The sequence below is a fragment of the Staurois parvus genome, unplaced genomic scaffold (genome assembly GCF_062004578.1).
Source record: "Staurois parvus isolate SC_StPar_1 unplaced genomic scaffold, SC_StPar_1.0 ptg000019l, whole genome shotgun sequence".
Taxonomy (NCBI): Eukaryota; Metazoa; Chordata; class Amphibia; order Anura; family Ranidae; genus Staurois; species Staurois parvus.
The window spans coordinates 17,234,583-17,256,868 of NW_028317815.1; the positions used below are offsets into that span (position 1 = coordinate 17,234,583).

Here is a 22,286-nt window from a genome sequence, read left to right on the forward strand (position 1 = left end):
TATGATCAAGGACCCCAACTTAATAAACTGGCCCTACTTAATAAACCGGTGGAGGAGGCCCCTCAACATATGCAGACTTTAATTCACTTTACATTCCTGGCGGACAAAATAGCAATTGCTACCGCTTGGAAGAAGCTGGTGGTGGAGTTGGCGGTGATGAAGCGCAAGCTTACCCGGATAATTATTGACGAGAAGTTAGTCAGTATACTCTGTGATGCCACACCTAAGTTTGAGAGGGTCTGGAATCCTTGGATACAATACTTACAAACTCCTGCATGAAGAGTGTTCCGACGACAACCTGAGGGGTGGACAACTTATCTCTTGCCGTTGCTCTTCTTTTTCTTTTTCCTCATTTTCTTTCCTTTCTTCCTTCAATCTCTTTCTTATCTCCCTCTTTCCTTCTGGAAGCATAGCTTCCACCAGAGACCCAGTTTGCAGTACTTATTTATTCAGTTTTTTTTTGCTTGTTTTGCCTCGGGGGGTTTGTTCTTCCCCTTGGCTCGGTTCAGCTGTATAAATTAATTTGACATTGATTTTTAAGCTAGGGGAGGATGTGTTCCACTTAGCAAGAGGTGGGCTAAACTATTTATGCCTCTGCCCCTTGTCACGGAGCTCTATCATCCTATGGCAATTTAGAAAATAACGTGATAGCAGTGCTGTTGATAATTTTTCTTAGTACTTTATGACCACCAACTGGCTGTTTGTTAGGTTGATCGTTGTTTTAGTTTCTATGCACCCACTGTATATAGCATGAGAGGACATACCACCCCTCCTTTTACAGTTGGATACCTCAAACAGGCCCATTTGCTGGCTGAAGGCCTTTAAACTGTTTTCTTTTTTTTTTTGTATTGTATGTAAAATTCCAATAAACATTATTGAAACAGAAAAAAATGTTTGCATATCTATAAACTAGTGGCTGTTGTCACCTTCAGAATAGTCCCCTTGTGAAGTGACACACTTTTCTAGACCACTGCGCCACTGCCAGAAACATTCCTGGAATTAATTTTCCCTAACTCTTAGTAGTATATCTGTCTTGGCACTCTGGAATGTCATCATATTTGTGTCTTTATACAGCATTTTCTGGAACAGCCAAAAGTCGCAGGGCGCAAAGTCATTGGAAGAAAGTTGTTTGGTCAAGTTTCAGAATGGGTTTCTGGGCCAGAAACTCACAAACACTTAATGCATCATGTGTAGGAGCATTGTGGTGGTGGAGAATCGAATTGTCAGGCCAGAGTTCTGGTCTTTTCCTTCAAACAGATTCCCCTAACCTTTTCAGAATTTCCAACAATGTTGGTTGACCGTTGTACCATGTTCTATGATGTCATAGTACACTGTGCTGCCACGCAGCTTTACTGTTTAGCTGTTGTTATTTACATGTTATGTTATAATGTTATTTGGTATCATCCACACACCCCTGCTGTTTCTGACTAGTTGGTTGCTTCCACCTTCATTTCCTGGTGTAACTCCATTTTAGTTTAGTGGTTATCAAGATGCTGTAGAGTGAGCAGGCTATGTACATCACTGGAAATTTACCTATGAAAACACCTTTATGTTCATACCTTTGTTACCTTGAAGCATAAAGAAGCATTGGAAAATACCTCTGAAGTTGTTATTCATTGAGTAAACTATCTGTTAAGGCGATCATTCAACTTGCTGCACACATTCTGACAGACTGGGTCTAAACGAATCTCGCCACAAGTACAACCGATGCCAAGACAGAACAGTAAATTTCCAAGTAAATCTCCATGAGAATTCATCACACAGCCATCTCTGCAGCTTCAGAACTGTGAGTAACCATTCTCCTGTATGAAGAACAGTAATCTTGTCTGTGCACTGAGTGAAGCATCCAGTGTGAGCCAGGCTGCTGCTCTAGCTGCCTCATTGATACAAATATTCAGCTCCCTAGCTCAGCCTGCTTGCAAATAAAAGCAACTACCTACAGAACTGAGCTTCTGCAGATTTCCAACAAGACATTAAAACTACAGCACTTGTCATTATGTCTGTCAGAGATCCCACTGATGAGTCACCTGCATGTAATCAAGATAAAACAGACACCATGCTGCATTCTGCCCGTCCTGTTAGAGCCCCTCATCCATCTTTGAAGGCAAGGGAGGCTTATGATGCAAGTAAGGAAGAGACATACAGTAACCTGACTGCATTATGGGAGAAAACTAAGTTGTATAACAGCCAGTAATGAAACTAGCAACAATTCTGAGCAATTGAACACTGCCCTCTCAAGGGTTAAGAAGGCATTTGAGAATTATAAAAGACTTTCTGAAAAGTACTCTTCCCTTTTGTCACATTCCAATGTAGAGGAAGCTTCATTAGAATTAAAGAACTTTATTGCTACTGACAAGCAGAGACATATCACTTATATTGAAGCAAAGACACAGATAGAGGGTAGATTAGCACAACTACATGAAACTACATCCTGTATATCTGCTTCTTCCAGACACTCAGGAAAATCTAATAGATCTGCCCGCTCATATCATAAATCATCTTCTAAGTCATTGCGGTCCTGCTCTGTAAGGTCAACATTGAGCGACCAAATACTCAAAGCTCGCCAAAAGGTTGCAGTAGCCCAGGTTCAAGCCACCTGTTCTGAAAGAGAAGCAGCCTTCAAGGCAGAAGCTAAATGCAAGGAAGCAGAAGCTAAATGCAAGGAAGCAGCCTTCGAAGCAGAAGCTAAATGCAAGGTAGCAGCCTTCGAAGCAGAAGCTAAAAGCAAGGAAGCAGCCTTCAAGGCAGAAGCTAAACGAATACAAGCAGAATCAGAGGCCCAGCTAGAAATCCTTCAGAAGAATAGAGAAAAAGGAAGTAGCCTTAGCAGAATTATCCGTCTTGGAACAAGCCCTTTTAGAAGAAGAAGGAGCATATTGTCCCAGCTTGGCTGCTTGTCAAGACCCTGTTGAAAGGACCCTACAGTTTGTCTTAACCCAGAACCACGATGATACAGTTCCACCTACAGTTGGAGATTCTTCCCATAATCATCCAGCAAGTCAATCAGAAGGCAACATGTCATCAAAGCAAGCTGACCAACCAGACGCACCTTCCAACAGAGACACTCCACAACTACCGTGTGCCACAAAATTAAGTGTACCAACCTATCCAGCTCATGTGCCACCACAACCATATGTGAACAGAGATTACAAGGGCACAACAGAAGACTACAGAGTGAACTCTATACCTCCTGTAATACAGTTAACTTCAACCTCAAACGCACAGAGATCTTCAGACACCAGACCCTTACCTGGATTGAACCCATCTGCAATACCTTTCTCTCCACCTATCAGCCATCATCAGATACCAACCATGATTCAAGATGGTGCACCATCAGTATCACCTGTGGATGTAAAAACTGAAAGGGTTGATATTGCAGAGTTCAGCAAGTACATGATTCGGCGAGAGTTAATTACTACTGGACTGTCTAGATTCGACGATCACCCAGAGAACTATAGGAGTTGGAGATCTACATTTAAGGCGGTAACCAAGAACTTGGACATTGAACCTCAAGCAGAACTTGACTTACTAATAAGGTGGTTGGGGCGTCAATCTTCAGAACAAGTAAAGAGACTTAAATCCGTCTACATTTATAACTTTGAAGCAGGCCTCAACGCTGCCTGGGAACGTCTGGAACAAGACTATGGGAGCCCTGAAGTCATTGAATCTGCCTTATTCCAGAGACTAAAAGACTTTCCTAAGATTTCTGTTAAGGACAATCATAGGCTTAGAGAGTTAGGTGACCTCCTTCATGAACTTGAAATTGCTAAGTCAGATCCTAGTTTGCCAGGTCTCAGCTATTTAGACACTGCTCAGGGCGTAAATCCTATTGTAGCAAAGTTGCCTAGTCATCTCCAGGGAAAGTGGACTAGCGTAGGATCAAGGTATAAATATGAACACCATGTTTCTTTTCCCCCCTTTTCCTATTTTGCAGAGTTCGTCAGGAAGATCGCAAGAACCAAGAATGACCCAAGCTTCCTATATCCAGATACAACCATCTTTCCTTCAACTACTTCAAAGGGTATTGCCACCAACAGTAAATTCAGGGACTTAAGGCATCCTATTGCTGTGAGGAAGACCGCTATCACATCCAACGTCTTGTCTACAGGCACTAAATTACAAGATACCAAGGCAAGCAATCTTGATCAACAGTGTCCCATTCATAATGCGCCACATTCTCTCTCCAAATGTCGTGCATTTAAGGACAAGCCTATTGAAGAACGCAAGACATTTCTCAAAGAACATAATATCTGTTTCAAGTGTTGTGCATCTTCTGATCATTTTGCTAGAGACTGTAAGATCGCCATCAGATGTTCCCTGTGCAACAGTGCGAGGCATGTGGACGCACTCCATGCAGACCTGTTCAAAAGGAAACCTTCACCCGGCAGCAACCCCAAGACCACCTCAGATGATGGCGGGGAGAGAACTGAGCAACATGCCAACCCCGTAACCACAAGATGTACAGAGGTGTGTGGAGAAGGGCTTCATAGCAAGTCTTGCAGCAAGATATGTCTTGTAAGGGTTTTTCCTGAAGGATGTCCACAAAATGCCATAAAAATGTATGCCATACTCGACGATCAGAGCAATCGCTCGTTGGCAAGTACAGAATTCTTCGACTTATTCAACATTCGTGGAGAGGCCTGGTCCTATACCCTGCAGACATGCGCAGGAAGGGTCAATACTTCTGGAAGAAGAGCCCATGGCTTCATAGTAGCATCAGAATATGAGAACATAGAGTTTCCTCTTCCTACTCTAATCGAATGTGATCAATTACCGAACAACAGAGAAGAGATCCCCACACCTGAGGTTGCACGTCATCACCCTCATTTGAGCCACATTGCTAAATGCATTCCTACACTTAGCAAGGATGCGAAGATCTTGATTCTTCTAGGGAGAGACATTCCTAGAGTTCATAAAATAAGAGAGTTATGTAACGGTCCAGATGATGCTCCTTATGCCCAGAAACTTGATCTTGGATGGGTGATAGTAGGAGAAGTTTGTTTAGATCAATGTCACAAGCTCTCGGATGTAGCTTCCTACAAAACTAATGTGGAGGGATCATACACCTATCGATCGATGAAATGTCCATTGCACTATTACGTGAAGGAAAGACTTGATTTCAATCCTGAAGTTCCATATCAAGCTCTCCAAGGCATTACTTGCAAGCTCACTTCTCACAAGGATCTTGGTGATGCAGTGTACCAGACTACTTGTGATGACAACAAGATTGCTCCTTCGGTCGAAGACAAGGAGTTCATCAAGATTATGAATGAAGAGTTCTTCAAGGACAACTCCAACAGTTGGGTAGCTCCATTACCCTTTCGTGTACCAAGGCTTACTCTCCCTAACAATCGAGAACAAGCTTTAGCCAGATTTTCTGCACTTAGGAAAGACTCCTTGAAAGTATTGGAAGAACTTAATATCCCACGCTGCTATTCACCTACTTCAACTTCAAGAAGTCAGAGGAAAGAGATCCATATCTTTTGTGATGCGTCCACCGAGGCTATAGCGGCCGTGGCTTATCTCAAGATCATAGATTCCTCCGGGAGATCTCATGTCGGGTTTCTTCTAGGAAGAGCCAAGTTAGCTCCAACACCGGCTCACACTATTCCAAGATTAGAATTGTGTGGAGCAACCCTAGCTGTCGAAGTTGCAGAATTCCTGCAAAATGAAATGGACACTGAAATTGATCAGGTTAAGTACTATACTGACAGCAAGGTCGTACTTGGCTACATATGCAACAGTGTAAGAAGGTTCTATGTGTACGTGGCTAACAGGGTAGAACGAATAAGAAAAGTCAGTAGACCTGAACAATGGAACTATGTCCCGACTGGTTTGAATCCTGCTGACATTGCCACGAGGTCAGTGCCAGCAGTCGTCCTCACGCAAACCATTTGGTTTACAGGACCCAAGTTTTTAACAGACCAGTCTTCTACAAACTCAGAAGAAGATATCGATTTCTACCTGGTGGATCCAGACACTGATCAAGAAATCCGCCCTGAAGTTATAACATTGAGTTCTAACATCTGCTCAAGAAGAAACTTGGAGGTAAGACGTTTTGAACGTTTCTCTTCTTGGAAAAGATTGGTGAAGACTATAGCAAGACTGAGTCATATTGCACAGATTTTCCGCAAGTCCAACCAGACATCATCTTGTCATGGATGGCACACCTGCAAGGAGTCACCCAATCCGTTAGAGTATGAGAAGGCAGAGTTATTCATCATACGTCGTGTGCAAGAAGAAGTCTTTGCAGAAGAGATTAAGTGTTTGAGAGGCAATAGACCAGTCTCAAAGGGTAGCCCACTATTCAAACTGAACCCAATAATCGACAATGAAGGTATGCTTAGAGTTGGGGGACGACTGAATAAGTCAAGCCTGCTAAGAAGGGAACAGAACCCTTTGATAGTACCAAGAAACCACCATTTGGCAACCTTGATTATCCGGCATTACCATGAGAGAGTCAGACATCAAGGAAGACACTATACCGAAGGTGCCATCAGAGTTGCAGGGTTCTGGATAATTGGAGTAAAAAGACAAATAGCCACGATTATTCATAACTGTGTCAAATGTCAGAAGTTAAGAGGTAGACAGCAGTGTCAACAGATGGCTGACCTACCTGCAGACAGACTGAGTGAAGATGCACCCTTTGCATATGTTGGGATTGATGTGTTTGGACCATGGATAGTAACGGCTAGAAGAACTCGTGGTGGTGAAGTCAACAGCAAAAGATGGGCTGTAATGTTCACTTGTTTAAGTGTAAGAGCTGTACATATCGAAGTGATTGAGTCAATGAACACTTCGAGTTTTATCAACGCTCTAAGGAGATTTCTTGCTCTAAGAGGTCCTGTGAAGTTGTTGAGATCAGATTGTGGAACTAATTTCATTGGTGCTTGCAGAGAGTTACAGATAGACCAACAACAAGTTGGAAATTATTTGAGTGATCAAGGCTGCGTATGGACATTCAACCCACCACACTCTTCGCACATGGGCGGAGCATGGGAACGCATGATTGGGATGGCAAGGCGCATACTGGACTCAATGTTGCTTGATGTGAGTTCTTCACGCCTTACTCATGAGGTGCTCACCACATTCCTTGCTGAGGTTGCAGCAGTAATCAACTCAAGACCATTGACTGCCGTATCTACAGACCCAGAATTTCCGACTATCTTAACTCCAGCTACATTATTGAGCCAGAAGATTGGACAGATTCCAGCGCCAAAAGGTATTTTCGATGAAAAGGACATATATAAACGTCAGTGGAGATACGCACAATACCTTGCAGATCGTTTCTGGGACAGATGGAGGAAGGAATACCTCACTATTCTCCAAGGACGTAAAAAGTGGCAAACCCAGAAGCCCAACTTAAAGGAAGGGGACCTGGTCCTGCTAAAAGACCAGCAAACTAATCGGATCCAGTGGCCAGTTGGACTTATTACAAAAGCCATTGCCAGTGATGATGGAAGAGTCCGAAGTGTGGAAGTTAGGATCGTTAAGGACGGAGACTCAAAAACCTTCCTCAGACCAGTTACTGAGATTGTCCTAATTATGCCTGCTTCTAGTAATTCTGATTCAGTGTTATGTGAGGGAGTCACTTAAGACCTCTAATTAAGCTAACTTGCAGAATTGAGAAGGTTAGATAGTATTTTACTGTATGCAATGTTCATAGTATTTTAAAAGGAAGAAAATAATTGTGTAGTGGTATCTCTCGATACCAGACGGGGAGTGTGCTGCCACGCAGCTTTACTGTTTAGCTGTTGTTATTTACATGTTATGTTATAATGTTATTTGGTATCATCCACACACCCCTGCTGTTTCTGACTAGTTGGTTGCTTCCACCTTCATTTCCTGGTGTAACGCCATTTTAGTTTAGTGGTTATCAAGATGCTGTAGAGTGAGCAGGCTATGTACATCACTGGAAATTTACCTATGAAAACACCTTTATGTTCATACCTTTGTTACCTTGAAGCATAAAGAAGCATTGGAAAATACCTCTGAAGTTGTTATTCATTGAGTAAACTATCTGTTAAGGCGATCATTCAACTTGCTGCACACATTCTGACAGACTGGGTCTAAACGAATCTCGCCACAAGTACAACCGATGCCAAGACAGAACATACACTATCCCCTTATAATCAAAAAAATACACACATGGTTTTGAGAACGATACGTGTGCTTTCTTCGGGTGAAGTGAATGATTTGTTTTCCACTCTGGCATTTAGTTTCCTGATGATACCGGAGACACCATGTTTCATGTATTCTTTGAAACATTGGATGAAATTTGAAGAGAACATTCTTTCTGATCTTCTGTCAAGTTTCGAGACACCATCTTTGTGGAAATATTTCTCATTCCCAAATTCTCCATTAGAATCTGCTGCACTGTTTCCTTGTTCATGTTCGATTCTTCTGCCATCATTCGCACACTGCCCTTTGCTTTTTTGACAGCCCACTTCTTGCGATATCATGGACATCTTCCCACCCCTCCTTTATACTGCCTATGCTATTCAAAAAACACTTGATTTCTTCATGGAATGTTCACCATAAGCCTGTTGTAACAGAGCTAAAGTTTCACTTGCACGTTTGCCAATTTTCATGCAAAATTTGATGTTAATCTTGTGCTCCAGATTCTAGTCACTCATTTTCTGCCAAAAGCGCAATGCACAAACATAATTTTTTCTCCTTCATAAAGACTGAGTCAACTGGACTGTGACCCATGCGGGTTCAAGTTAGAACATGTCAGAACACGCTCGAGTGCGAATGGCTGCGTAGCACCATAGTGTTACGACGCGAGCATGACGGAAATTAAATTGTCACATCTCGTATATGTAATTTTTTATTTTGCCAATAGTTGCACAAGGTTAAAGGTTAGGGTTTTTTAATTCAATGTTTGTTTTATTAAGCAATTTATTTGGGTCTCTTTAAAACATATTTTCTTTCTCTTTGATTAGAGGACACAGGCATAGTCTTAAACGACTGGTTTATATGAAGCTACCTTCAGATGATTGAACACTGGCAAATCAGATTCTGGTTTCTTCTGGAAGATTCCTACTTCAGGTATTCAGCTGTGCACCAGCTACACAGGCTAATGGCACAGCTTCCAGACTGGTACCCTAGGCATGCTACTAGGGCCATACATGGACCCTGCTTCAGAGGTCAGATGTGGGGCTGATCATGTAACGTGTTTCAGCCACTGGGCTCCTGGATTCAGTGCTCCACTTTGGCACATTGTGCAATGCATGGAGTTAGCTGCAGAGTGCTATACAGACCCAGGGCAATGGAAATCTGTAAGGTGTGACCCAGTTCTCAAAGACCCTTTTCGGGAGTAGGCCCTTCAAATGTGGGTGAAGCAGGGGTGCTATGTTTCCCCTCTGTAGCTGTTGAAGGTTGTGGTAGGTTGGGTCTGACTCTTTGAATCCCTCCAGGGCATCCCCTGTAGCCACTGCTCTCGCCTCCCCTACAGGAGCAGGCATGGACAGCGGCCAACAGAAGCCTGACCTCTTCCAGCAGCCACTGGCCTCTCACTTCCTGGTGGAAGCCCTTGTTCAAGGGTTTGCTCACATTGCTCTCAGACATTATCCAGTGGCACCATGGAATTTCAACATGGTCTGGTCGACAGTCCAAGAGCTTCATTTTGAGTCTGTAAGGAATATTCACTTGGTTGATCTTATATGCAAGGTAGTTTTATTGTTGCCTTTTCATGCACAAAACCATTTTTTGGTGTTACACAAGAATAAGGTTGTTTTGAGGCCCAAGGACTCCTTTTTGCCAAGGTAGTCTCTTCTTTCCACCCTACAGTAACTAGGATAATATTCTGCTGTTCTTTTGTCCAACCCTAAAATTCCTAAGGTGGTTGCTTCCCATCCTTTGCACGTGGTCTGGCTGTACAAGTTTATCTTTTTAGTCACAGCCTCCTTTATGAAATTAGATTGCCTTTTTGTTCCTGCTGAGGGTTCTCATGGGGACTTCCGGCTTCTTGTTCACCATGCCAGGTGGATTAGACAGATTGTAGTTCAAGTCTGTTCTATACAGGATAAGGTCCCCCCTCCCCCACTTTCCTGTTAAGGCATACTACACTAGATCTGTAGGTGCCTTCTAGACCTTTTCAGCATCACACATCTGCTTTGCAGATTTGCAAGGCCGCCGCTTGGTACTCGTTTCTTATGTTTGCAAAATATCACCAGGTCAATGTCTGTGCCGCTCAAAGCAAGTACTCAAGGCTGCTGTCTAAGTTCAGGTCCTTGACCCTCTGTTAACTGAGCCTGTTTTTTATCTTGCTCACTCCTCATTTTTGTATTGCTTTTGGACCCCCAAGTTTTCTAGGACTAATACTGTGTCCTGTCCTGTCCAAGACATAAGAAAGGATTTTTGAATTACCTGCAAAATCCATTTCTTGGAGTACAATACAGGATCCCCCTTTCTGGCTCTGTTTGTTTGCTTAAAAACTAAGGATTGCTGGGAGTGGGAGGGGTTATATGTGGGCCTTATACAGTTGTGTTCAAACGTTTGCATACCCTGGCAGAAATTGTGAAATTTTGGCATTGATGTTAAAAAAATGACTGGTCATGCCAAAAAAATGCGCTTTTATTGAAGCGTGATGATCATATGAAGCCATTTATTATCAAATAGTTGTCTGGCTCCTTTTTAAATCATAATAACAGAAATCACCCAAATGGCCATGATCAAAAGTTTACATACCCTGGAATGTTTGGCCTTGGTACAGACACACAAGGTGACACACAAGGGTTAAAATGCCAATTAGAGGTTAATGTCCCATATCTGTGGCTTTTTAAATTACAATCAGTGTCAGTGTATAAATAGTCAATGAGTTTGTTAGCTCTTACGTGGAACCACTGACTAGGCTAGATACTGAGCCATGTGGATCAGAAAAGAACTGTCAAAAGTCCTGCGTAACAAGGTAATGGAACTTTATAAACATGGAAAAGGACATAAATAAGATGTCCAAAGCCTTGAATATGCCAATCAGTACTGTTAAATCACCTATTAAGAAGTGGAAAGTTCGGGGATCTCTTGATACCATGCCAAGTACAGGTAGCCCAAGAAAGATTGCAGCCACAACTGTCAGAAAAATTGTTTGGGATACAAAGGGAAACCCATAGGTAACCACAAAAAAATACAGGCTGCTCTGGAAAAAGACAGTGTGGTTGCTTTGAAGGCGCACAATACGATAACACTTGATCTAGAATGAGCTGCATTGTCGAGGTGCCAGAAAGAAGCCTTTACTGCATCAATGACACAAGAAGGCCTGGTTAGGCATGTCAAGGTGTTGTCAGGCATATTGTAACTGGACTTTTTTGTGGCATTGGTGCAGTAAAAGCTTATTTCTGGCACCTCGACCAAACAGCTCATTTTTGTTCAAGTATCACCGTATTGTATGCTTTAAAAACAAACACAATTTCTTTTTCCAGAGCAGCCTGTATTTTTCTTGTGGTTACCTATGGGTTTCCTTTTGTATCCTGAACAATTCTTCTGGCAGTTGTGGCTGACATTTTTCTTGGTCTACCTGTATTTGGCTTGGTATCAAGAGATCCCCGAACTTTCCACTTCTTAATAGGTGATTTAACAGTACTCATTGGCATATTCAAAGCTTTGGACATCTTTTTATGTCCTTTTTCCATGTTTATAAAGTTCCATTACCTTGTTACGCAGGACGTTTGACAGTTCTTTTCTGATCCCCATGGCTCAGTATTTAGCCTAGTCAGTGCTTCCACATAAGAGCTAACAAACTCATTGACAATTTATACACTGACACTAATTGTAATTTAAAAAGCCACAGATGTGGGACATTAACCTCTAATTGGCATTTTAACCCATGTGTGTCTGTACCAAGGCCAAACATTCCAGGGTATGTAAACTTTTGATCTTGGCCATTTGGGTGATTTCTGTTATTATGATTTAAAAAGGAGCCAAACAACTATTTGATAATACATGGCTTCATATGATCATCATCCTTCAATAAAAGAGCATTTTTTGAGATGATCAGTCATATTTTCAATATCAATGCCAAAATTTCACAATTTCTGCCAGAGTATGCAAACTTTTGAGCACAACTGTAGCTCTAATATTCCTGTGTACAATTATCTGAATATAACTGAATAAACACAGACATCTAAGACTATGCCTGTGTCCTGTACAGATTATACAGGTATGTGAAAAATCCTGTTTTTAATCTTACTGGAAATGCACTTCTTGCCATCAAATGCTATTACTGTATGCTAATATATATATATAAACAGTGGAGCGCTAAAATAAATGTGAATAAATGTAAATAAATAATGCAAAACACTCCCCAGTGCACAAAGGGGTTAAACTATTATACAGTGCAACACGTGAATTCCCAGCGGGAATAATAAATGTGTAAAAGTGACCAGTGTCCTGACCAACACTCTAAAAAATACCTCAAATAACACTCTGCCGTGATACATACAGAAATTGCACAATAATAAATACAGCAAATAAAATGTCCATGAAAGTGCTCAGAACACAATATTCATGCAAGTGCTGCTATGTGTTCACTCCATGCAAATCCTTAGTGGCCGAAGTGCCCCCTCAGCTCCTTAAATCGACCCTACAGGGTCAGCTCGCTCTGAGAATTAAAACCACTCTGAATGGCAACAAGATCCTGTTCAAATCCACTCCCAAGTCCTCCGATCCTTTTATGCACCACTCTGTCAGCAGCATCCCCTTCGGATCCTCATGCTATAGATGTATTGCATGGGTATTGATACAGGGATTTCAAATATGGCCCCCACGCCGGAAGTGACGTCACCGCGCACCTGGAAATACCTCCTCGCGTACTGACGCGTTGCGTCACGCTGGACACGTGACTTCCTCAGGGTGACCAGAGGACTTGGGAGTGGATTTGAACAGGATCCTGTTGCCATTCAGAGTGGTTTTAATTCTCAGAGCGAGCTGACCCTGTAGGGTTGATTTAAGGAGGTGAGGGGGCACTTCGGCCACTAAGGATTTGCACGGAGTGAACACATAGCAGCACTTGCATGAATATTGTGTTCTGAGCACTTTCATGGATATTTTATTTGCTGTATTTATTATTGTGCAATTTCTGTATGTATCACGGCAGTGTTATTTGAGGTATTTTTTAGAGTGTTGGTTCGGACACTGGTCACTTTTACACATTTATTATTCCCGTTGGGAATTCACGTGTTGCACTGTATAATAGTTTAACCCCTTTATGCACTGGGGGGGTTTTTGCATTATTTATTTACATTTATGCACATTTATTTTAGCGCTGCACTGTTTATATATATATATTTTAATACTTTACTCACATAGGTAAGAGGTTAGTGTCAGCAGCTTGAGTGCTAGGGCCACATTTTAGCCCAGGAGGTTTTTCCTGCCATTTCCTATATTACTGTATGCTGACATATTAGGAGTAAGCCACGCTCCTCATTACAATTGTCCTCACACAAACTTGGAATCCTGAAACAGGTTTCAGACAGAAGAAGAATTGACAGTAAATACTTCAATGGGAACATTAATAAAAGCATGTTTAATAGTAGTAGGAGAAATAGTTAGAATCTCTGTCACAATTTTATTGCTATATTTGTCACCATTACAGAGATTTCCCCTAGCTTACAGGTCTGGTGACAAAAGAGATACAGACAGCAATTAATGTCCAACTCTGGGCTAAATTATGCTATCTTCATATTGTTCAGCAATAAAAAAAACTGTTCTGGTTGCAATACTCATGTTTCAGGAGACAGCTTCTGAATAAACATATCTCTTTTTGCCAAAAGATGTCCTAGGTCTTCCAGGTTGAATGACGCCCAGCATCATTTACCCCAGTAAACATCACTACATCAGAACCGCTATCTGTAGGACCAGCCACTGGTGAGAGAAGACTATGGAGTAAGAAGACCCCAGATCAGGCTTAAGATTTCTAAGAAGGTTAACTATATACAAAAAAATACAGCTTAACATACAGTGGAGGACTCCATCATTTGATGGATGGATCAACATCTAAGGCCAATAATTATGGTTTAACATTCATAGATTTTATTTGCAGATCCAAGGGCTTTTTAGTTGACTCTAGACACAAAGATTTTATGCAAGAGTTCGTTTTTAACCTCATATTGTACTGTGCACCATAGTCGCTTCCTGCTGCATGACCACCCACATAAGTAATTAGTATCCTTCTCCAGCTCAGCAGGGCTTTCTTGCACTCAGTGAAATGAGAATGATTTCCAGCATCCACTGAATAGACTAAATTAAATATTTTTCTTCCTTCGGTGGTGATTCTTTGTCTCTTTGATACTGTCAAAGCAAGTGTCTCCAAATTATGCCATGCAACAGTCTCATCTGATCACAAGTGATATTCTCTTGAGATAATAATTAGATCCTAATATAACTCATTTTATTCTAGAGCTGCTCTTTCATGTTGTTTTGCAAGATAACTTTATATTTTCAATTTGCTAATTACAGAACAGATACATGCCTTTCAAAAACTATGAAATGAGTTTGGACAGAATGGAAATTACATATTATTGAAAGAGTACAGATAAACATACATATGTTGTGAAATAAAACACATTTTTATTCTGTAATTTCAGGCTGTTACTTAATACAATATAAAGATTTGGCATGTAACCTCAATATCATCATTTTACCCATTATCACCATTTTACCATTCTAATTTTCTACAATAAATATTACAGAAATTAAAAAAATATTTTTGAAAGAGTTATAAGAAGCTGTTGTTGAGTCTGCTTTCCAAGTTCATGTTTATGTAAAATGCCGTTGTTCCAGGTATTCAAAAATGTCATTGTTATGAGGTATGATAATATTCACAATACAACAGTTCAGTTAGAGTGACCTAATAGCAAATTATATACAGTATATAACATCACTGAGGGTGTGATACAATGTCATTGTGGGTGTGACCACAGCAACCAAGGAAAAACATTTTGGCTTTCATGGAAAATAAAAGAGTAGGTAAATAATCCCCAAAATCTGCATAGAATTTGTAGGGAGGGCAAATAAAATACTGCACCCAATCCAGGCACACCATTATACTGTCAACGATTATCCAACACATGTTAAAATGTTGCTAAACCCAGGACCCTGCATTCACCATATCTGTTCTCCCACAGTGCACAGAACATGGAAATGCAAATATTTTAGCAAATATAAACTGTTAAATATCTTTTCCCATCAGCAGTTAGAGCAGTCTTGTGACTTCTATCAGTGTCCATCAGAACACTGGTTAAAGCTTGTAGGAGGAGTTTTCATTCTCCACTGATTGTCCTATAAGGCTGCATAACCTCTGACCCTCTGTCTGGACAGCACTGATTAGCTCTGTGCTGATCACATGCACTCTCCCAAGAAAAAACTAAATTCTCAAGCAATACACATCAAACTGAGCATGTGCATATTGCTCCATAGGCTCTGTTCTATCAGCAGATGGATTAGAGACAGTAGAAGAAGGGAAGGATCAGAGAAGAAAGGATCAAGCATCCTTTTTACACAATGCGGAGGATTGACCCCTTAAGTTCCACTGTGAGTATAACAAGTATACTTTACTGCATATACAGACTAATTTATCTGTTCTGGGTTTAGTAACACTTTAAGATACTACTATGCCTTTATAGATGCTGCTGCACTACAAATTAATATGTACCAATGACTTAAGGTGCAAATATAAGAGCTTGAACCAGCAGTTATAATAAAAAGCTGGATTAACCCTACCAATGAGTTTTATTGAAATTGAAAGAATTTTACCAAAATTGCAAACATCAAATCCGGTTCTAAAATGATTATGACAATTATGCATATTACATTAGCTGCTTTTAATATTTTCACATTAAACTAAATCTGGACACAAGAAACCACCCATTTTTAAGTCATGTGCCTGGACATGAAGCAATCTTTGTCCCAATTCGGCTGATGTAACACATATACAGCAAAAGAAACCAGACTGATAACAGTTGCAAAACTATTTTGCTACTATATCCCCCAAAGACCTGAATAATGGGATTTTATTGGAATCTGACAATCAACATGCTGCTTTCAAGAAGTCACTCAGACAGGGAATTTCAGACAGTGGGTTAAAATTATTGACCCTGTGCCAAGTGTAATTTAAATAACCTCTCCCTCCCTATCACTTCGTAGTTTAGTAAAATTACATCTTGTAGAACAAATATTTTTTTTAATCTTTGCCTAAACGAGAAGTATAGCCAAGGATTTTTTGGCTGTACGTCTCCTATGGATTACAGGAGTGCAGTTTGTTCTGCACTCCTGTGACCCGTTTTCACCCACTGTCGGCTGACGTCACAGTGCCAGTCCAGGCTCTGAAAAGATCCCAATCATATGATCATATAGAACCTTGGACCGGCACCTGGCTCAGCCTCTTAGCGATCTGCGGAGAGACTGAGCCAACTCTTCCCGCTCCCTCCACAGCCCAGTATTCCGGTGAACACTGGAGAGGCAAAGCAGCAAACTGGAGACTGACAGTCTCGGCTCTCTGCTCAGAGTCAAGGGGAGAATTGACTTTTCAGCAGTGTTTGAATGCTCAGTTCTCACTGCAGAGCAAGCAGGGGACAGATGTAGCATCGGTTTGATGCTGCATCCACCTAGGTGAGTATAATGAGACTTTAAATGAGGCACAACACACACAACCATGAGGATAGTGAGAAGCAACACTTTGACATACAGCTCTTGATTCATGTAATTACTTTGGGTGCTATCACGATTGCCCACCACTTTGAATCTGCTTCTGACTTGTCCCCTTGGATTCTTGCGGAGTCATACTTCCAAAGCTACCAGGTGAGACTCCCCTGGCGATCACCATTTGGAAATACTGTCATATGTATTTTTAGCTGATTAATATTATGCATGCATCTACTCCTGAGGAAGTGAACTAAGAGTCACAAAACACGTTGAGTTTATGGATGAAATTTTAATGTAATTATGTATTGACATCTGGATTGTATACGGTCAATTGTATATTCAATTATGTATGAATTGCATTAATATGGAATAATTACAAATCATCATGTTACCATTGTATCCTCTTTTTTACCCTGTAAGCATCTAGAAGTTTATTTATTTATTAAAAATGAATGTTGGAAACTAGTTGGTTGTGTGTGTTGTGCTTCATTTAAAGTCCCAGGACAAATACCGTATTTTTCGCTCCATAAGACGTACTATTTTCCCCCCAAAAAAGGGGGGAAAATGTCAGTGCGTTTCATGGAGCGAATATGGAGCGGCCAGTCCGGTATTTCCACTGCCGCCGTGTCAGAATACCGGGCCAGCTGCTTAGCTCTTCTCTGCAGTAGGACCTGTTCCTCGGTCCTGCGCTGCACAGTCTTCCCGCGCCGGCTTCTTTAGTGTGGACTCTCGGCTGTGACAGCCGGGTGCCCAGTGCACATGCGCGAGAAGCGCTGCTCTTTGTGAATGGTACGGCGTCTTCTGGGACAGGTCCCAGAAGACGCCGGACCAATCACAAAGCACAGCGCTTCTCACGCATGTGCACTGGGCACCTGGCTGTCTGCCGGGTGCCCATACTAAAGGGAGGACAACTCCGCGGAAGTGGGAGTGGGTACCTGTCAAATTCAGGTACCCGCTCCCCTTCCCTCCCCAAAGATCAGCAGTCTCTGGTCATCCCCTGCACTGTCCGCAGTCTCTGGTCATCCCCTGCACTGTCCGCAGTCTCTGGTCATCCCCTGCACTGTCCGCAGTCTCTGGTCATCCCCTGCACTGTCCGCAGTCTCTGGTCATCCCCTGCACTGTCCGCAGTCTCTGGTCATCCCCTGCACTGTCCGCACTCTCTGGTCATCCCCTGCACTGTCCGCACTCTCTGGTCATCCCCTGCACTGTCCACACTCTCTGGTCATCCCCTGCACTGTCCGCACTCTCTGGTCATCCCCTGCACTGTCCGCACTCTCTGGTCATCCCCTGCACTGTCCGCACTCTCTGGTCATCCCCTGCACTGTCCGCACTCTCTGGTCATCCCCTGCACTGTCCGCACTCTCTGGTCATCCCCTGCACTGTCCGCAGTCTCTGGTCATCCCCTGCACTGTCCGCAGTCTCTGGTCATCCCCTGCACTGTCCGCAGTCTCTGGTCATCCCCTGCACTGTCCGCACTCTCTGGTCATCCCCTGCACTGTCCGCACTCTCTGGTCATCCCCTGCACTGTCCGCAGTCTCTGGTCATCCCCTGCACTGTCCGCAGTCTCTGGTCATCCCCTGCACTGTCCGCAGTCTCTGGTCATCCCCTGCACTGTCCGCAGTCTCTGGTCATCCCCTGCACTGTCCGCAGTCTCTGGTCATCCCCTGCACTGTCCGCAGTCTCTGGTCATCCCCTGCACTGTCCGCAGTCTCTGGTCATCCCCTGCACTGTCCGCAGTCTCTGGTCATCTCCTGCACTGTCCGCAGTCTCTGGTCATCCCCTGCACTGTCCGCAGTCTCTGGTCATTTCCTTTACTGTCCGCAGTCTCTTGGTCATCCCCTATAATGTCCGCAGTCTCTTGGTCATCCCCTGTACTGTCCGCAGTCTCTGGTCATCTCCTGTACTGTCCACAGTCTCTGGTCATCTCCTGTACTGTGTCTGCAGTCTCTGGTCATCTCCTGTACTGTCCGCAGTCTCTGGTCATCTCCTGTACTGTCCGCAGTCTCTGGTCATCTCCTGTACTGTCCGCAGTCTCTGGTCATCTCCTGTACTGTGTCTGCAGTCTCTGGTCATCTCCTGTACTGTGTCTGCAGTCTCTGGTCATCTCCTGTACTGTGTCTGCAGTCTCTGGTCATCTCCTGTACTGTGTCTGCAGTCTCTGGTCATCTCCTGTACTGTGTCTGCAGTCTCTGGTCATCCCCTGTACTGTGTCCGCAGTCTCTGGTCATCTCCTCTACTGTGTCCGCAGTCTCTGGTCATCTCCTGTACTGTGTCCGCAGTCTCTGGTCATCCCCTGTACTGTGTCCGCAGTCTCTGGTCATCTCCTCTACTGTGTCCGCAGTCTCTGGTCATCCCCTGTACTGTGTCCGCAGTCTCTGGTCATCTCCTCTACTGTGTCTGCAGTCTCTGGTCATCCCCTGTACTGTGTCCGCAGTCTCTGGTCATCTCCTCTACTGTGTTCGCAGTCTCTGGACATCTCCTGTACTATGTCCGCAGTCTCTGGTCATCTCCTGTACTACGTTCGCAGTCTCTGGTCATCTCCTGTACTGTCTGCAGTCTCTAGTTATCTCCTGTACTATGTCTGTAGTCCATTGGTTCAGAATATTTTTTTTCTTGTTTTCCGCCTCTAAAACCTCGGTGCGTCTTATGATCAGGTGCATCTTATGGAGCGAAAAATATGGTAAATTGGTTGTATGAATATTAAGGGATGGAGGCACATCACTGGGTGCATCAGATCACATTCTATTTTTGTTAAGTGGTGAGTATAATGTTTTGGGTTTTCTTTTCAAAAGCCCATACTTCTCTTTTAACTACATTTAAAGAAAGTTTTACTCTCTACTTACCACTAGGCCTCAATCATTTGGCCGTGAACATTTTTCTGATGTCATTACACATGTATTTGCTAGGAGAAAAGTTCCTGAGTAATGATCAGTAAAATTCCTGCTTACAGATGCATTTAAATGCGTAAAGATGTGTAAGCATACATAATTTGTTTTCATGATAATTCTTTTTTCCCCTTTGTTTAGACTTAAATTTACTAACTTATAAATGTGAATACATGCGTATATATGAGTAAAAACATAAAGAGCATGTTCTTGGATGCAGATTTTTGGATTTCATGTTATGGATCTGAAAACAGCTCATGTTTACACACCTGTATGAATGGCTGCATTGAAAATAATGCAGCTGCATTCATACAATATTGTTATTAAAAAAAACACTTGTATGTTTGTTTTATTATGGTCGAGTAAATGAAGCCTTATAGAAATCACGTATAAAATAAAAGCAAAAAAATATATAAGATGCCTTTTTAATTGTTTTATGTTCTGCATTTTCACTTATTCATGAATATAATGAACCAAACCAAAAGTACAAAAATACAGTTCATTACGACACACTAGATGAGAAGTAATGCAAAGACAACTGAGTTATACTGCTGCCTACAGGAGGAACTGGACACTGGTATTACAGTGGTATTAGGAGTATATCATAAACACAGAGGGATGAAGCCTGTGCATGTCCCCTATGCACGAAGGTAAAAAAACCTTCTGTGCCTGGGATTCCCCCGGCAGCCCCATAATAATAATAAACTTTATTTTATATAGCGCCTTCAAAGATAGCTTCTCAAAGCGCTCTACAAAGAAAACACAAGAAATACATAGTATAAGACACAGAAGAAAAAAGGACATCTAAGTGAAAGCTTGTCTAAAGAAAAAAGTTTTTAGATTTGATTTGAATGAGTTTAGAGAAGATGACTCTGTGGAAGTGAATTCCAGAGTTTTGGAGCATAGCAGGAGAAGGCTCTGTCTCCTATCGAGTGTAGGTGAGTAGGAGGGATACACAGAAGACCAGAATATGAGGAGCAGAGGTTATAAGGGGGGGTGAGTAGATAAAAGTTCAGGCAGATCATGGGGTGCCAAGTCATGAACAGCCTTATAGGTGAGCAAGAGGATCTTAAAGTCTATGCGAAACCTGACGAGTAGCCAGTGCAAGGACTCCAAGATAGGGGTAATATGGTCACCTGTACCCAACCTAGTGAGGATTCTGGCTGTAGAATTTTGTACATATTGTAGTCGATTAATAGGGATTTAGGTACACCAACGAGTAGAGCATTGCAGTAGTCACATTGGGAGAACACAAATGTATGGATTATATTTACCTGAGCCCCATCACGAGCCTGCACAAGTGCCCCCATAGGAAGCTGCTTCCTATGGGAGCACTGGATGTAGAGGAGGAGCACTGGAGGAGGACCCAAGAAGAGGAGGATCAGGGCTACTCTGTGCTAAACCACTGCACAAAGTAGGTAAGTGTGACATGTTTATTATTTTAATTAAAAAAGGAAGCTTTTTGTTGCTCCTGTGTTAATTGTTATAAATTAATAAAAACCATTGAAATACAAAAAGGAAGCTTTACAACTACTTTAATAAAATAAAAAAGCAAAAATATCTAGTAAGTGTTAACATTTTCTCAATACAGAAAAGATGTGGGAGGGGTTACACCTGATTTGTTAATTTTTTTTGTTTGCTTGGGGTCCCATTCCTCCTGTAGGCAGCAGTATAACCATTACTTCTGATCCTGTGTCCCCTTATAAACAATAAAGAAATACGTACCCCATGCTGCCCATAAAAGCATTGTCCTTTTCTATTATAGTCTTTGCAACAATTTTGTTTTTTTAACTCTTGTCTGAATTACCACCGAAAATCTTCTTGGAGTGACCTGCCTTGGTAATAGCTATTCTACTTTTGGTATTGATGTCAGGTCTATTTGGTCATACAAGTCCCATAATTATGAAAAAGTAGGGATACCTTATAAGGGTCTACATTTCTTCTAAATTGATATTGTTGTACACTTTTTACATTTTATTTTTAAAATACTAAAAGCAAAATACTTACTTGATCTAAGCACTTGAACAGAAGGATATCTTTGCAAGCTTCTTGCAGTCTTTGTCGCTGATCATCTGTTTTTGGATTGATAATCTTATCCAAATTAGGAAGAAAAAAATATGTCATAATAAAATCACAAATTAAATCAGGAACTAGAGATAAAATTATCATTCTCTTTAACCCCAGTGCAATAAGATCTCTAATTTTTCTTTAATTATTTTATTTTTATTTATTTATTTCAGGTACTTATATAGCGTCGTCAAGTTACACAGCACTTTACATATATATTGGACATTCATATCAGTCCCTAACCCTCAAGGGGATACAATCTAAGGTCCCTAACTTACATTCATACATACACATACTTGGGCCAATTTAGACAGGATCCAGTTAACCTACCAGCATGTCTTTGGAGTGTGGGAGGAAACTGGAGTACCCGGAGGAAACTCACACAGGCACAGGGAGAACATGCAAACTCCAGGCAGGTGGTGCTGTGGCTGGGATTTGAACCAACATCCCTAGTACTGCTTAAAACATTGTTTTAAAAACAATTACATTTTTTAGAACAAACTCTTTTACATGTATATGTACAAAATTGGGAAGATCACATATTTCCCTTTTAATAGATATCATACTAATTTACAGGGTGGGAAGAAGCCATAAAAGCACTTGCCATTTCCATACCGGGCACTTTTACCCCCTTCCCTCCCAGGCCATTTTTCAGGTCGCAGCGCTCTCACACTTTGAATGACAATTGCGAGG

General features: G+C 42.0%; 1 protein-coding gene across 2 annotated transcripts in view; it reads right to left on the minus strand.

Moving 5' to 3' along the window:
• The window catches only part of PRKAR2B (protein kinase cAMP-dependent type II regulatory subunit beta), a 163,115-nt gene that overhangs the window by 40,324 nt on the left and 100,505 nt on the right, over window positions 1-22,286 (minus strand). For both annotated transcript variants that reach the window (XM_089685245.1, XM_089685254.1), the window contains exon 4: window positions 21,534-21,617. In XM_089685245.1, coding sequence (XP_089541371.1) covers window positions 21,534-21,617 — 84 coding nt within the window. The remainder of the gene's footprint in view (window positions 1-21,533; window positions 21,618-22,286) is intronic.